The 16,517-nt window shown below is 35.5% G+C and overlaps 1 protein-coding gene across 7 annotated transcripts in view; it reads left to right on the forward strand.

Annotated features, from left to right (window-relative positions):
• Window positions 1-16,517, forward strand: part of VPS13D (vacuolar protein sorting 13 homolog D) — a 119,505-nt gene that overhangs the window by 46,118 nt on the left and 56,870 nt on the right. For all 7 annotated transcript variants that reach the window (XM_067310891.1, XM_067310890.1, XM_067310892.1 and 4 more), the window contains 16 exons: window positions 2,728-2,833; window positions 3,168-3,320; window positions 3,924-4,059; window positions 4,501-4,548; window positions 6,084-6,234; window positions 6,877-7,087; window positions 8,231-8,478; window positions 9,156-9,347; window positions 9,735-9,861; window positions 10,844-10,986; window positions 11,375-11,505; window positions 12,075-12,250; window positions 12,378-12,501; window positions 13,481-13,716; window positions 14,491-14,599; window positions 15,787-15,950. In XM_067310891.1, coding sequence (XP_067166992.1) covers window positions 2,728-2,833; window positions 3,168-3,320; window positions 3,924-4,059; window positions 4,501-4,548; window positions 6,084-6,234; window positions 6,877-7,087; window positions 8,231-8,478; window positions 9,156-9,347; window positions 9,735-9,861; window positions 10,844-10,986; window positions 11,375-11,505; window positions 12,075-12,250; window positions 12,378-12,501; window positions 13,481-13,716; window positions 14,491-14,599; window positions 15,787-15,950 — 2,455 coding nt within the window. The remainder of the gene's footprint in view (window positions 1-2,727; window positions 2,834-3,167; window positions 3,321-3,923; window positions 4,060-4,500; window positions 4,549-6,083; window positions 6,235-6,876; window positions 7,088-8,230; window positions 8,479-9,155; window positions 9,348-9,734; window positions 9,862-10,843; window positions 10,987-11,374; window positions 11,506-12,074; window positions 12,251-12,377; window positions 12,502-13,480; window positions 13,717-14,490; window positions 14,600-15,786; window positions 15,951-16,517) is intronic.

Consider the following 16,517-nt stretch of genomic DNA (forward strand, 5'->3'; position numbering starts at 1 on the left):
TTTCTTCCAGTGCTACTTCTGGAAGAAGATTTAGCAACTCACATGCTAGCTTAGTATAAGCAAGTGGATAGGCGCTCATACACTGTTTGCATGATGCTGACTGTCTCTGTCTTTCCTGATGCATGATGGTGAATAATCTACCTATATATCTGCGTTTTTTCTTACCTGCTAACTTTGTCTTTCCTGTCTGCCAGGCCTTCCTCTTGTCTACCTTAGAACTAGGAGTACAGCCAGTTTGACTAACCTAGAACATCAGATCTATGCTAGAGGTACTGTAAAGCAGAGAGAGACAAAAAGGTTTTTTCTTCCTTGTCTTGGAAAGTTCTTACACAGTAAATAGTGTTGTATGTGTGACTTGCCAGTAAACTGGCCTCTGTGAAAGTTAAGAGCTCTGCTTTTAAGTTGCTTCACTTTAGCCTTTCATCCTATCTTTCATGCTCCTCTATGGGCCCTTCAAGAAAGAAGGGAGCAATATAACTAAGCCTGTGTGAGAAAATCAGCTGTCTTTTTGAGGCAGGGGATATGAACTGTTAAATACTCAATGTCTATTTTCTAGATAGATGATACAATGTGGTAAAAACATCTCAACAAGTATTTTAAGTTTTATATTCTAAAAAAGATCTAACAATATGTTCAATATACATATTTATGCTTGAATCAGCATTCATATTTAGCTATTTAAAACATTAGGATGCCTTCAGAAGCAACTTAATCTGTTTTCAATGAGCCTTAACAAATAAGGCCGCCTTCATAAATGACCTGTTAATTTGTTTGTTTTATATTTGACACTACTGTCTTTGGGCAAAACCATCCAGTTTAAAGTTTGATTTTAAAATTTGTGGCATTGTGGAAAAGAAATCGGCACACTTGCTAAGCATGTTTCCCATGTGGAAAAGCTGACAAATAAAAGGGGGAAAAGCTTTCTATAAATCTACATTTGTAGCTGGTTTATATTGCCCTTTACAAATGTTTACTCTGAGTGGTATGCAGACAGTTCATAGATATAAAGCGAAAAAACCCCCAAACATATACGTATACATATATATATATAATGGAAAATGATAAAGCATTTATTTTTCTGGGGAATGATTCAGGAGGATGTTTTTGTAGAAAAATTAAATATTTTTTGCCTGAGTTTTAATGATATTGCAGCTAAAGAAAATGACTAAATTAACTGTGGGGAAAAAGCCTTCTTGTAATGGTGAAGTATGTATTTTCAGTTGGTAGTTGCAAGATGCAACTTTTATAGGGTGCTTTCTTTTCAAAATCAGGCCACAGTCCCCAAAATTCATTTTTAAATGTCTCTCAGAAATAAATTGGAAACTGATTAAATGCCAGAGTGAATGTTAATCCGGCTTTTAGTTTGTAATTTTGTAGAACTAGAACTAGCCAGAAAGTTGGACTGAATCAAGCTCAATGCTAAAAAGATTGTTTTATTTGCAATTGGCAAAAGTTTTCCTTTTGAAGAACTTTAATCTTCTTGCCATTTAACTGCAAAGAATTTTCTCCATAAACTGTGAAGGGATCAGATTTAAGTCTCCACTGATAATGTAAGGAATATAGTCATCTGTTGTTATTGATTTGGAAGAAAGTTGAATGTGGTCAGCAGTAACTCCTTCAAAAACTTAACTGCCCACCTTTGCCTCTCCCTCCTTGCCCCTGTACATTTCTGCTTAAGTTATTGTTAATTAAATGCATGCTGCCGTGGGATGAGTAGGTCTCAGAACGTGACATGCCTGAACTTATCAGTCAACCTTTAGAGTGACAGCAAATAAATGCTGTGGAACACATTTAATTTCTATCTTGCCTTTCCATCAAGCAGATGATTTATTGAGCGTGTCGTCTTACTCTTTCTCAGAAAGATATGTGTATTTATGGAGCAGGCTTTTATCTTCCTTTATAAGTAATTACTGGGATTTTTTTTGTTTGTTTGTTTGACAAGTCCAAACACAGTATTTTCATTGACATAAAGTACTGCAGTAGGGAAGAGGAGAGTAACACTTGTCTGCTTATTAATAATGTGTACTTGAAAGCAGTCAAATGCAGTAGGTGCGGTTCCTTGTATCAGACTTTTGCAGTCCCAGCATTTTAACAAAACCAGATTAACTTTGGTTTCATTCAGATTGTTTTTCACACCTTTCTTTAGCAGGCTTTATTCTAAGTAGGAGTATTTTCTACTTTTCAGCCTTTAAGAATCAAAATTAATTGAAGTGGGGTAACCGATAAGTCTGAATTAATCCCATGTAAAATAGAACATAAATTTTACTCAAGTTAGCAGTAAATACATGTTTAATACTTTGTGAGCATTTGGATACAGAAGGAATGTCACTGATTATGATTTGAGTTCTTAGTTGGGTTTTCTGCGTGTTAGTTATAACTGGAGGCCTCATATATTATAACTTATTGTAACTTATATTGACATGAAGGAACAAATTAACATCTCAAACCCATTTACTTTCCTGTTGTTTTTTTGTTGTTGTTGGACTAAGGCAAACAGATGATGTAGGGGAAAGCTTTCTGTTCACTCTACCATTAACGTAATAAACTACTAGTAACGTAATAAAATTATTAATGTTTTTAGTAATTTATTATCCTGTTGCTTATACCTGTTTTTCTGAAGTCGGTGCAGGCTGTGGTTCGCCACCCATTGTGTCTTCATCCTACATCAGCATTTAAGGAATGCCTCTCACATAAATGTTTAGACATGTCTTCATTCTGTTTTTATAGCTGAAATGAAGACTCCAAAACGTAGGCAGCCATTTGTGCCATTTGCTCTAAGAAATCATACTGGATGCACTCTGTGGTTTGCTACTCTAACTACAACCCCTACTCGGTAAGAAGCTGTTTTGAGATCCCTTTGACAGAATTTGTCAGGGTTCTGTGGACCAAACTCCATTGTCTTCAGTTGTTTTGTTTTTTTGCAGAGGAACATAGGCAACTCACAGTCATTCTTACTTAAGAGTGTTTTCTTTGGCAGTGAGATAGTTTTACTAGTAAGAAAGAGATTTTTCAAGAGACCAGAGGGGATTCAAAAACCAGTCAGATATGCATTCATTATGTGATGTGTTAACTGTAGGATTTCTGTGGAGTGGGGTACGCTAAAAACCACCTGTAACTTTAAGTAGTCACTTTGTCAGTTCGTAAAAACGCTGTGATTCTCTTTACAGGGCTGCACTGTCTCACAGTGGGAGTCCAGGTGTTGTTCCTGAGGAAAATGGGACTTTCCTGGATGATGCCCATAATGTCAGTGAGTGGCAAGAAGTTATCACTGGGGAAGAGATTCCATTTGAATTTGAAGCCAGAGGGAAACTCAGGCACAGGTGAAGGAACCAAGCTGTGAGATGTATTTTGACACACTGACATGGAACTCAGGATCATAATTGTGAGGACACTGGCAGATATTAAAATAAAAAGTGGATATTTAATCATCCTTTAATATTTTGTCTTTAAATATTGAAAACTCATATAGAGTGGAATTGTCAATAGACTAGTAAAAAGCTTATATTATTATAAGTGGGAGCAGTTCATAGATGTGAGCTGAGATTTGATCATTTAAAGCTTTTAGAAAGATGTAGAGCTTTCAATTGCAAATCCTATGACATTTATAGGACTATGGTTTGTGGAAGATTTTGGTTGTTTGAGCTTATGTGTTAAGAACTGATTGATAAATATTTAACATGGTTTTTATGTTTGCTTATATCACTTAGTTATACTTTTGTATGTTCATTAGGGAGGTTGAAACAGTTGAATAAAAGTCAAATTATTTCTGCCTTTATCTATGAAATAGAAGAAGTGGAGTTGTTTCACATTTAATTAGTGAAATTCTTTTTCCTTAATGTGGAGGATGTACTTGGTTTGTACTGTTTGGTGTTTACATTGTAAGACAATGGTTGATAGTAATTTAACTTCATCTAAACTGGTAGGCACACACATGATCTAAGAATTCATCAGTTGCAAGTCAGAGTAAACGGCTGGGAAGAAGTCAGTCCAGTGTCTGTAGACAAAGTTGGAACCTTCTTCCGATATGCTGCACCAGACAAGAACACATCCTCTTCTACAGTAAGTTCTGATTTTGAGTGTTAGCTTTATTGCAGCATGTAATTTGAGAGTAATGGTCTTTCCAGGACTTTGATCTTAAAGCAGCTGCTGTTTGAGATTTGTCTCCTTTCCAGTTAGCTCGGAGTGAGAGACTTTGGAGATGCTGCATTACTAACTGGCGGTTTTATACATATCAAAAATGTGAACAGAGTAATCAGCAGAGTTAGTCTGCTCTTAGTCATAGCTTCTAATGACAGAACCAATATATTAGGGACAGTGGCAGGTGAGGGTGAGGGGGAGGTTGAACTAGTGAACTTCTGATATGTTTTCAAACTTGTGGAGAAGATCAGAAAGATCAGTGAAAGTATTTAGCTTATTCTTCTGCAGTGATGTTCTGTGTTGCAACTCACAATAACAATGTAAAATGAACACTGGTAACTTTTTTGTTTATTTTTCTCCCAGGTTGGAAGCCCAATAAGTAGAACAAATATAATACATCCACAAGTCTATGTAAGTACATATTTTCACTTTTTAGAGCTACGTAAACAAGACTGGCATAATTCTACAAGTGAACTGGCTTTTCTATCCTTGAAGGAATTTTTCAATAGAATTGAAACAGAAGTCAAGCAAATGAAAGAGTTTCCAAATCAGAATGAGTATTTACCATGACTTAATATTCCTCACCAATGTAAATGATTGTTTGGAGAATGGGTCTTAAATTTTTGTATGTGAATTCCAGCATGTCAGCCCATATGTGGTTTTAGTTTGTTTCCACGTTTGGAAATGTGGTTTTCAGGACTGAAGTGGCAATGACTTGAATGTAGGAGACAAACATCACAGTAGAAGGGCAGCTAAGAGAGAAGAAAACACAAATGTTTTAAGAAAGCTCTACCATAATTTTGAGTTTTGACAGGTATGAATGATGAGTGACTGGTAATTGTATAGGCTAATGTATTTTATTATAAAATTACTTTCTTGAGCACAAACTGAGAGATGCTTTAGTACCCAGATATGTTATATCTGCTCTTCAGTTGCGGCAAGATTCCTCAACTACAGGTGGATGGGGGTTTTTTGGGGGGTGGAGGGGGGAGAGGGGGTGTTGGTTGGTTTGTTTTTTTTTAAGTCTAAGGGAGCATGGGTTCTAGGTGTATAGCCACATAATAAGACTCTCATACTGAAGCAATGATCTTCTGTGTCTGCATCTAAGAAAAGAGAAATACTGAAACCAAAGGAAAATCAATGCAGTGAGTCACCTGCTTTCTTAAGTAATTTAGGGGTGACTTTTTTAAGTACTCTGAAATAAGTGGAAAGTTTTTTGTATGTAGAGGGCACAGACACTTTTTTTTTTTTTTTATTCTGAGTTCTTGTTTGTTGGGTTTCTGGATTTTTGGCGGTCTGTTTGTTTTTTCAGTCCATAAGCAGTGTGGCTTTGTATCTTGATAGTGTTTCCAGAGGAGGAAATAAGCTGCTTTAAAGATTGTGGTTGTTACAGGTTTTATGGTTATACACTGTATATGTGGAAAAAAGTGTGTGTTAATATTGGTATATATCATTGAGGATATTGATTTTTATTTTATTTTATTTTATTTTTTGCTCTGTGTGTAGAAAGGTAGTGATGTGAAATGAAGAAACTGGGCATTGCTGAATGCATCTTTTTTTAAAGTGGAAAAGGCATTCAATACAAAGAGGGCCCACTATATTGAGGAAGTGTCCAAAGTAAAATCTGCAGACACATTCTTATCTCCTAGAGAGTTGCACCTCATTCGGAATGATAAATGTAATAGGCCAAACTTTGAATCTCCAATCCATTCCTTGGACTTTTATTTTTCCAAACCATTAGTTTGGTGAGTCCAGATGAAATGCTTGTGATTATTAAATGAGATACGGGATTATAAACTATTATTATGAAATTGTATATACCTTAGCTCTTGCACTTGGTCAGTTGACAAGTTTTTACTTCAACAGTTACTGCTGCAGAATTGAGGCATCCCTCTTCTAGGTGAAATTGTTACATGTGTTTTTTAATTCTTTTAAATATCTTCCAGTTTTCTTCATTGCCACCAGTTCGCGTGGTATTTGAAGTTACCATGGAAGGTAGTGCTCGGAAAGTGATAACTGTGCGCTCAGCCTTGATTGTAAAGAACAAGCTGGAGACACCAATGGAACTAAGACTAGACAGTCCTTCTGCTCCTGACAGTAAGTGTTATAATGTGTTCATTCCATACTACATGAAATCTTTAGTTCCCTCCTGAAGAAGCTTCATCAACTGCCTCTAATGGTTAACAACTAAGTAGTCCTCCCTGGAGGAGGAATGGCTAACGTTTAGAAGAAAGTGGTCAACAAGGTAAGCTAAAGAACCCAAGAGAATTTTTCCTTACTATACAGGTAGGTGGGGAAAGCTGAGCCTCTGTAAAGAAGGGCCTGTATTTCTTCCATATGTAGCGTGCTGTATCTTTTAGCACTAGTCTCGTAGGTGTCAAGTGCATGCAAAGGTGCAGTCTAGAAATACAGCAGTATACTGGTAAGGTACCTGAAATGTAATGAGTGAGGTCTCTTCAGAATATGCATTTTTAACTAAAGCGACCTAGGAAATAAAATTTGAACTCCAGCAAATTTTTAGTTTGTTTTCAGTTTCAGATTTACACCCCTACCAGATCTTTAATAGGACTTGAAACAATGGGTTGGTGTTTGAAACATATATAAAGTAGCTAGTGTTTTACTATAAAATTAAATTTGTTGCTTTGAAGTTTTAGGACATGTATTATCTGAAAATTTTACGCTTCTTTTCAGCAAAGGACCTGGTTTGATGTGTGTATTTTGTCTTCTGTTTGGTTGCAGAACCTGTAGTTCTTCCAGCGGTTATGCCAGGAGATTCCTTTGCTGTTCCATTACATCTTACGTCTTGGCGTTTGCAAGCCAGGCCAAAAGGAATGGGAGTCTTTTTCTGTAAGGCTCCAATTCATTGGACTAATGTTCAGAAGACAGCAGAAGTATGTAGCAGTAAGCGAGAGTGTCATTCAATGGAGTCTGAAAATAGCCGATTTTTCAGGTAATTAAGACCTAATTATTTTTCTGTAAACTGTGCTTTCCATTTCTGATATGAAAATAAATAATAGAAAATAAAATATTTAGAGATAAAAGCTTCAAAACTTTAATGGGTGCTCTGCTTGGTCACTTAAGGATAATAAGAAATCATTGAAATGTAACTGCTATATTTCTGTGGTGCTCCTTGAAGCGCATTTGACAGTACCTAATAGCAAATGTACAAGAATACAGAGTAAACATACTGCTAATATTTCATATAAAAAAGAAAATTTTAGAAAGTAGAATGTGAACTTGTGTTATCTAGGCAGTCTAACTGAGAATAATGGGTGGTTCCTCACAGCCCATTCACAGTATTCATGCTACGTCCTGAATATTCTGTGCTCTATTCTAAGCCCAAAAGTGTTGTGGCGTAATGAGGACTTAATGCAATTTTAAAGTTGTCTGATATGATGGATTTAGGGATACTACCAACTTAGGAAATATTAGTTTGGACATTACAGCAGTTGTTTCAGATATTGCTGTGTGTCAATTTTATAGTTCTTTTCATAATATGCTATTTCTGAGGGTATCACTGGGGCATATTTAACAAGTTATTTGAAATGAAGGTTTATTTCTTGAATTTTTTGCTTTCAATTATGAAAAGCTGAATTGTCTGGTGGCCAAAACCAGGATATGTGTTGGGAAGTAGGACACATTCAGTAGTTACTTCAAAGAACATGACTATAATTTACTTTGATAGTTAAAAATCTACTTTTAGCGATAGTTGATAACATGTTACTGTGAATTTGTAAAAGTAAGTTTTACGGTTGGGAATCAATAAAAGCAATTTACTGACCCTGAACAGAGTGAGAGAGAGCTTTTGAGTGACTAAATGAATTCTTGAATTAAAATCAGGATAATGCTGAAGTTTTCTTATTGTTATGCTGTTATCAGAAAGGCATTACAAATACAAAATACCTTGTAATCAAGGTCTAAACCCATTGTGTGGAGAACAGTTATAAATGCTGTTCTTATCAGTCCTCTTGAAGCTGCAGCATGGTATGAGGCTTAGTACAATACACAGAGGCAAAGTTCAGTTATTCTGTTGAGTTCATTGACGTGGGATTTTTTCATTTTTTTTTTTTAATATATCTGTCTGTCTTCACAGGTTTTGTGTGGCCATAAAGAAAGAGAATTATCCAGATTACATGCCCTCCAACATATTTTCTGACAGTGCTAAACAGATTTTCAGACAGCCTGGGCATACTATTTATCTCTTGCCAACTGTGGTAATCTGTAACTTGCTACCTTGTGAACTTGAGTTTTATGTTAAAGGGATGCCAATTAATGGGACACTAAAACCTGGCAAGGAGGCAGCATTGCACACAGCTGATACATCTCAGAACCTTGAGCTTGGTAAGGTACTTTTATAGGTATCGCTCTCTGCTCCTGCTGGAGGAGCATCTCAAAATAACTATTTTCTTATAGAGGGAAATATGATACAAGAAAGAGAAAATAAAAAATTGAAAGTGTTATATGATGACTTCATTGGGTAGCAGTGCAACCGGTTCATTTGGTTGCATAGTTAATAATGAAATGCATACATTAAAAAAAAAAAAAAAAAAAAAAAAAGTCAATATTCTCACCCTTCCCCCAGATCTGTCATCTGCCTTGCTCTGTTTCTTATTGGGCTCTCTCCCACTCTCCTGAGAGTGGGAATAGTGGAGATTGGAAAGAATAGTGATAAAGAGGAAAAAAAGAAAAAAAAGAAAAAGAAAAAGTCTCAAATGTTTGGGTACTGCTATTATTTTTTTTTTTCTGACAGAAAATGCTGGTGTTGTAGCTACGAAATTTCTTTTTTTCAACCCTGGCTGGACTTCTGAGGCCAAAGGCAATAATTACTCCTAAGTAGAGTTCCTTTACAAACCTTTTTTGCTGCTTGTGGCTTAAATTGAGGTGTTTCTTAATGATGTCAGAGATTACTCTACTGAGTAGATTTAAAAGTTAAGCCAGGCAAGCTGTATGAAATACTTCAGAAAGACCAAGCTGTATACTGATCAGAAGCCAATGTTTCTGTGTGTTCTTTTTTTTAGGGGTATTGCTAGAGAACTTTCCAATCTGCAAAGAGTTGTTGATTCCTCCTGGGACACAAAATTATATGGTACGGATGCGATTGTATGATGTCAACAAACGACTGCTAAATTTGACCATAAGGATTGTATGTCGAGCTGAAGGGTCTCTAAAAATATTCATTTCAGCACCATATTGGTTAATCAACAAAACAGGTAAATTTACAGTATTTTCTTTTATAACTGTAAGGCTGAACTTGGAAATGAAGATTTCATTTAGTATTTTGATTTGTTTTCTAGCCAAATGGAGCTTTAAAACACCACTGAAGAGGAATGAAAGTTGCAAGAAACATTTTTACAATGCCAGTAGCTATTTTTTTAATGAATGTTATAACAGATAACTTAGATATTTCAATTGCTATATTGCAGACTTTTAAACTTAAGCTAATTAATAGCCTTTATCACTTTAAATAAATCAAAATAGATTAGATAACTTAAAAATGTGGTTTTCTTTAATTTGAAGTAGCTTTTACAGTTCCCATTTTAGATTTGTGTGAAGTTTAAGTGTAGTTTGACATTTTGTTTTCTTGTGTTTGCTTAAAGGCTTACCACTTATCTTCAGACAAGATAATGCAAAAACAGATGCTGCAGGTCAGTTTGAGGAGCACGAGCTTGCTAGAAGCCTCAGCGCACTTCTGTTCTGTTATGCTGATAAAGAACAGCCAAACTTGTAAGTAACATTGACAGAAGAGCAGAGGGGGGGAACCTTACAAAGTATGAAAGTAATTGGCAGAAGATCAGGTGCTGATATTTCAGTATGAATATCATGTAGGAAAAACCTTTCCCTCTTAAGATGACCTGCTAAGTAACTAAGTTTGTAAATATTGAAATGATTGTATTGGATATTTAGACATTTGCTGCTGAAAACTGTTGGTTGGCCAATATGTTGTGTCTGCAGGCTGCTTTGATTTTATTGTACATGTTTTGAACTCCTGCTTCTTTTTCCAAAAATCCAAAGCCTCTGTGAAGAAATTTACAACATTTCATAAATCCCTTTGATTCAACTGAGATTTAAAAAAAAAAAAAAAAAAGGCAACCCCCCCCCCCCCCAAAAAAAAAACAAAAAAGGCATCGCAATCCTGAACGTTACAGGAGAGGTAGTAGCAGTCACACAGTAGAAAGTCCATGTGCAGGAGAACTCTTGTGATTCTGATGTAAAAGGAAATGCCAGGATTTTGGAAAGCAAGGTTTCAGATATGTTAACTAGCATCAAGGAGGAAACTTACTTTTTCCAATTTACCCAGACAAAGTTTAAAAAAAAAAAAAATTTAATCAAAATACATGTGGCTAAAATCTTCTGAGATTGTTGCTAAAATGGAAAATGCACCTATTAAATTTATCACAGAACTTTATTCCAAATTTTATTAAAAAAAAAAAAAAAGTCTGCAAACCACAAGTATCCAATTTTTCACTTGACACAGTCACTGAATCACCAATATGTTAAAAGGGTTCAGGAACCCCTAAGAAAAATACAGCGTAAATGCCGAATGAATAACTGAAGAGGAGATTTGTCATGGCTTTTAGTATTTTTTTTTATATTAATACACAGGTGTTCTTTTTAGATCTATGCATGTTTTTTATTATTAGCATTATGTTGATAGCCGATCCTTCATTTAAATCAGTAAATTATTGCGTTTTCTTCTTGCCCTTAGTTGTACGATGCGGGTTGGAAAAGGAATTCATCCTGAAGGCATGCCTGGCTGGTGCCAGGGATTCTCCCTGGATGGCGGTAGTGGTGTAAGAGCCCTTAAAGTGATCCAACATGGAAACAGACCAGGCCTCATTTATAACATTGGTATGTGCTGATGGGAACGTTAAAGAAATACAGTAAAACTTGTCAGTGACACTAGAAACAGAAAAATTACAGAAAGGAAACATGTTGTTTAAAGTTTTTTGAGGATCCAGAGGAAAATGTTAAACAAAGTAGAATGCTAAGTCTACTAGGTAGTATTCTAACTTTTAAGTCTTTTTTTCAAATTTCAATAGCTTAAAAATAAGTATTGAATTACTTTTTTTGCATTTCATCATTGTTTAAAATAATATATTTCTAAGTATATGCAAGGGGTATGACAGAAAGTGCATTTTAGGAACCCATTAAAAAGAAAACTGTGAAATGTATTTTGACAGATATGTTTTGCTTTCTCTTGTAAATAACAGCTTTATTTTAAACTTTCTATCACTAGGTATTGATGTTAAAAAAGGCAGAGGCCGTTATATTGATACTTGCATGGTAACATTTGCACCCCGTTACCTATTAGATAACAAATCAACGTACAAGCTTGCCTTTGTTCAGCGGGAATTTGCCAGAGGTCAGGTAAGACGATTCCTTTCTGTCAAGGAATTGTGTGTGTGTGTGCGCGCACGCTTGTGTGCATGCGCACATTTTCTTTTCAGCATACTCTCCTTGTGCAAAAGAGTAATGACATGGGGGAAGTTGATTCTGAAGTCTTCTGAACAAATATTTTGCATTTGTATTTATTTATTTATTTATTTATTTATTTTCCTTTGGCCACCTCGATGAGGTTTTTTTTTGTTTGTTTGTTTTTTAAAGGAGACTAATATCTAAAAGACATGAATGTGGAAAACCTGCTATTCTTTTTCCTGTTTTGTGATGCTTGGTTCATGTTTTTATTTCTGTCCAAGACAAGGGAGCGTTAGTGTTACTACACCACATATGGTTAGTCACAGCATTTTTCTAACCAACAAGAATACAAAGATTATACTTTAAACTATTTTTGGTTGGTTATGAGAATCTTTCTCAGTATTCTAACTACCAGTATTCACCTAACAATAATTGCTATGTTCATGTTTAACAGGTATATAGGTTAATACTGCATCTTTAACATTTAAAAGGTGTATTTATTTACCAATTTCTGTTACTAGGGGACTTCCAATCCTGATGGCTATATCTCCACACTTCCTGGTTCCAGCGTTGTATTCCACTGGCCACGTAATGATTATGATCAACTACTATGTGTGCGACTAATGGATGTTCCAAACTGCATTTGGTCTGGGGGCTTTGAAGTCAACAAAAATAACTCATTCCATATTAATATGAGGTAGTTACTGCATGTAAATTTTCTGTAACATATTTCCATTCTCTAATATAAACAGCTGTTTAACACTTAAGACTGCAGCAATTCAAATCAGAAGCCTACCTCTCTTGTACTTGTTTTTCTTGTTCAGAGACACCTCGGGAAAATGTTACTTCTTACGAGTAGAAATTACTCTTCGAGGAGCTACCTATCGCATTGCATTTAGTGACACGGATCAGTTACCGCCACCTTTCCGCATAGACAATTTTTCCAAGGTAAAGACCAAAAAAAATGAAACTCTTTTGTCCTTTTTTAAAAAAGAAAAATAGCAGTTCTGTGTTTAAGATAGAGGAGAGGAGCTGACTAGTTTGCATAGTGAAATAAAGCAAAAATTTCTGTAGCAAAAAGTATTTGTATATAATAATTGTTTTATATAATTGTATATAATTTTTTTTTAGTTTTAGTACAAATTAGTGTTATTGAACTACTTCATCTTGTTCCAATAATAGTGCTTAAATTGTGGCTTTCATCAGCGAATCAAAAGTCTTACAAGGAAGAATATCATTAGTGATGAGAAAACTGTGATGGGATGGTAGTTTGTAATGTCTTCTATGTGATGTCCAGTGTATGAATAACCTGCAAAAAGAATTTTGGCTACTACTGCCGCTTCCTTTTTGTCTGTCTTCGGGCTTATTTTCTAAAACATACATATGCCTTGCTTTCTTCCTCTCGTTTCAGACACCTTGCTTCCTTGGTGTCTAAAACAGGAGGCATTAGTGAATCAGAAATAACAAACATGAGAAATGAGAAAGCAAGTTCCATGCTAGTGATTATGAAAGTCAGAGATCTTACTTTGCATGTTTTATAGTAACTTACAGACTGGCTTGTGGTCAGAACAGGAGACTGAGTTCTTAATACTGTTTTTTCTTATTCTGGATTTTGATACTGAGTTGTTAAATGAAACCAGGCAAGTCTCCTAATCTTGATTAGGAAGGTTGGAGATGCTACCATGGGCCTGAAGACATTTTGAACGCTGGATAATGGATAAAAACAAAAGTGGTACTCCTGGTCACTCTCAGACTATTTTTAATTGGGACCTGAATGAAAGAAAGTGCTCATGAAACTATCGGGGGGAAAAAGTGAGGTGGACGCACTTTAGTCATTACCTGCTGAAAAGTGAGCAAATGATAGCAAAAAATCTTACTGATTAAGAATTTCTATATGAAATTAAATCCTCTTTCATAACTATTACAGGTGCCAATTGTTTTTAATCAGCATGGTGTTGTTGAGCCAAGGCTATATACGGAAGTGAAGCCCCTGACCTCTCTGGATTATGCGTGGGATGAACCTATTCTACCACCTTTTATAATGCTGACAGTTAAAGGGGCAGGCTCCTCAGAAATCATCTGTAGCATGAATGACTTTCAAGATAGCAAACAGCTTTATTATGAAAACTTCATTTATATTGCTGCTACATATACCTTCTCGGGGTAATTCCTTATATATTGCATTAAAATATTTTGAATGTTCATGGTGTTCTCTAGGCTATAAGTTATTACTCTCTTAACATTTGCCATTTTGCACCTTTTGTAAGTATTTCAGATGCAGCTAAACTTTTGCCAACCTGTAGCTAGCAGAAGGAATGCCAAAATTCAGAAGAAGAATCTGGGAGTCACTAAGTTGTATATCTTGTCTTGTTTGGTGGTTGTACCTTTTTAGCTTTGTAGGAGCAGCCTATCATTGTTCATTTTCTCACACAGTGAAAAAGATTTAACACATGGTGTCTGCTGTGACCCCAGTGACCTTTAGAAGAGCAAGGATACTAAGGGGCTCGTTTTGGAACTTGATTTCATTTGGTGGCTTAAGAGCCCTATCCTACAGGACAACTATTGCTTATGTGATCTACCTGTGATTTTTCAGCTTGCACTAGTTTATATGCTAGTGAAAACCAGTTGCAAAAAAGATCAATTATATGCTTTATTCTTTTCCTCAATATAAGGTAGAAAACTTTCTTCTGAATTCATATGATTTGGCCATTAAGTTTCTGCTAGCAGTGAGAAATCAAGCTCTTTTTAAAAGTGTACTTAAATGGACAGCTTACACCAGTAATTCCAGAAATAACAAGGGAAAGCACTATACATGATTGTCTGATTTGACTATAATGCAAGGATAAGCTTCCTTGGTTGGTTTTTGATACAAGTCTAATTTGGTCTACAGAAGAAGCAGCTGCTCTGAATAAACATGATGTTTTCTTGATGTTCTAGTTTACAGGAAACAACCGTAAGACCAGTTGCTTCAAATAAGGATGCTGCGTATGCAGAGCTTGTCCTTGATGTTTCTCCAAAGACACAACGAGTTGTACTGAAAAAGAAGGTACCAATCTGAATGTGCTGGAAAAAGGAAAAAGAGGGGAAAAAATTTTTTTTCATGGTAACTTTTAAGGATAGAGATTGGAGATAAGAATGCATTGAAAGGGACAAGTTATTAGCAGTTCAGGTTTCTTGAATTACAGTGGTGATTCATATAAACTTGAGCGTTCTTGCACCATTATTACTCAAGAGATCGATTCAGGGAAAGGTTTGGTTGCCTTTGACCCAGTAAAGTAGAAGATGTTACAACAACAGAACAGTGTAAGAGAAAGAATGGAGCCAACAGTAAACAAATATTTGTGAATACTAGAATGTACAGTCTGTAATGAAGTGGAAAAAGGAAATTGAGGAAAGTCAGTGAAGAATTATGTTAGGCTATCTGTATGCAATGTAGGAATGATAGTTTGCGTAGGAAGCAATTGAATATCAATAGTAAGAAAATTACAGCATTTCCTCAATGGCGTAAGGGAAAGGATGATGGTGAAAGGTCAGATTGGAAAATGAAATAGATAGCCAGATGTTTAAATTCAGGTTTTCAGATGCCTATTTTTTACTTGAAAAAAGGCTGGAGGAAAAGAGTACACTGGAAAGTCAAATAAGGAAGGGTGGAGCAAAAGAAGTGGTAGAATATCAAGGGAATGTTTAAGGGACAAAAGTAGGATTCTTCTTGTGAAGAAAAGTTGAGTACTTTTCATAAATTGCGAAGAGAAGGAGACGTGAAAGTGGCTTCCAGGGTAAGGGTGAGAGAAATGAGAATTGTAATAAAAGCAGTGGGAAACATTGTAGATACCTCTAGGACAGATAACCAAGTGTGGTAATCCATGATGGAGGTTCTAATGAAGTTACAAGTTGCGGCACGCTTCCTTTTTGGTTTCATTGTACGCTAAGTCTTTATTTCCGGAGCTGTTAAGAAATGCAAACTGTATTTAAATACTGTTGAGATTAAAAAAAAATTTTAATTCAATTCCAATATCAAATGAATACACATCTTACATATTAGTACTGTTGAATGTAGAGCTATATTAACAAGCTATTTTTATGAGCAAGCTTCCAGTTCAGTGCTATGAAGTTAAATGTATATACAAGTCATTCCAAGGATTATAATTTAAAGCATCTGATGGCAAAACAGAACAGAAATATTTGCTCTGTACTGCTTTGTAATCATTTAAATATTGAATTTTTATGCAACAGGAGCCAGGAAAACGATCCCAACTTTGGAGAATGACTGGTACAGGAATGCTTTGCCATGAAGGTTCTTCAGTTCCTCATAATCCCCATAAACCTTCTTCTCCTCGGTCTGTGGACTCTTCTATGATTTTAGATATTGCAGGTCTGGCAGCTGTCACAGATAACAGGTATGGCACACGGGGTTTATGATTAAACTAATGTAGATCCCAATCATCTGAATAAGTTGTAATATCTGTACAGTGTTCCAGTAATTAAACAGCTGTGGATATTTAAAATCCCAGTATTAGGCGAATGGGTGACTTTAGCAATACAGCTATGAAATACGACTATATCTTTAGTGTACTGGTAAATCACCTAGCAAGTTCTGAGATAATTCCTTTGGTCTCAGAACAATGACTTGTGAGCAAGTGTCAACCATCAAAAGTGTTTTGAAGCAGTGTCAGCAAATATGCCAATTACTGTATGGGTTGATAGTCCAAATGATTCCCAAATAATTTTGAAGCATCTCTGAAAGCATACTTAACACAACGTTCTCTGAATAAAGAAAGAAATTACTCCAAAGGCATGTGAAAGAGCTAGATCTTATCTATCTTCATGAGCAGATCTTCTGATCACTTTTGTGACTCAGGAATATATTTTAAAGCGTAACTAATGTATTTATTTTCAGCAGCAGGTTTTTAAAACAGCACTTCAGAATTGAGATTATGGAAACAAGATTGAACAAAATTAGAGCA

This window comes from Apteryx mantelli, chromosome 26, assembly GCF_036417845.1.
Source record: "Apteryx mantelli isolate bAptMan1 chromosome 26, bAptMan1.hap1, whole genome shotgun sequence".
In the NCBI taxonomy this organism is placed as follows: domain Eukaryota; kingdom Metazoa; phylum Chordata; class Aves; order Apterygiformes; family Apterygidae; genus Apteryx; species Apteryx mantelli.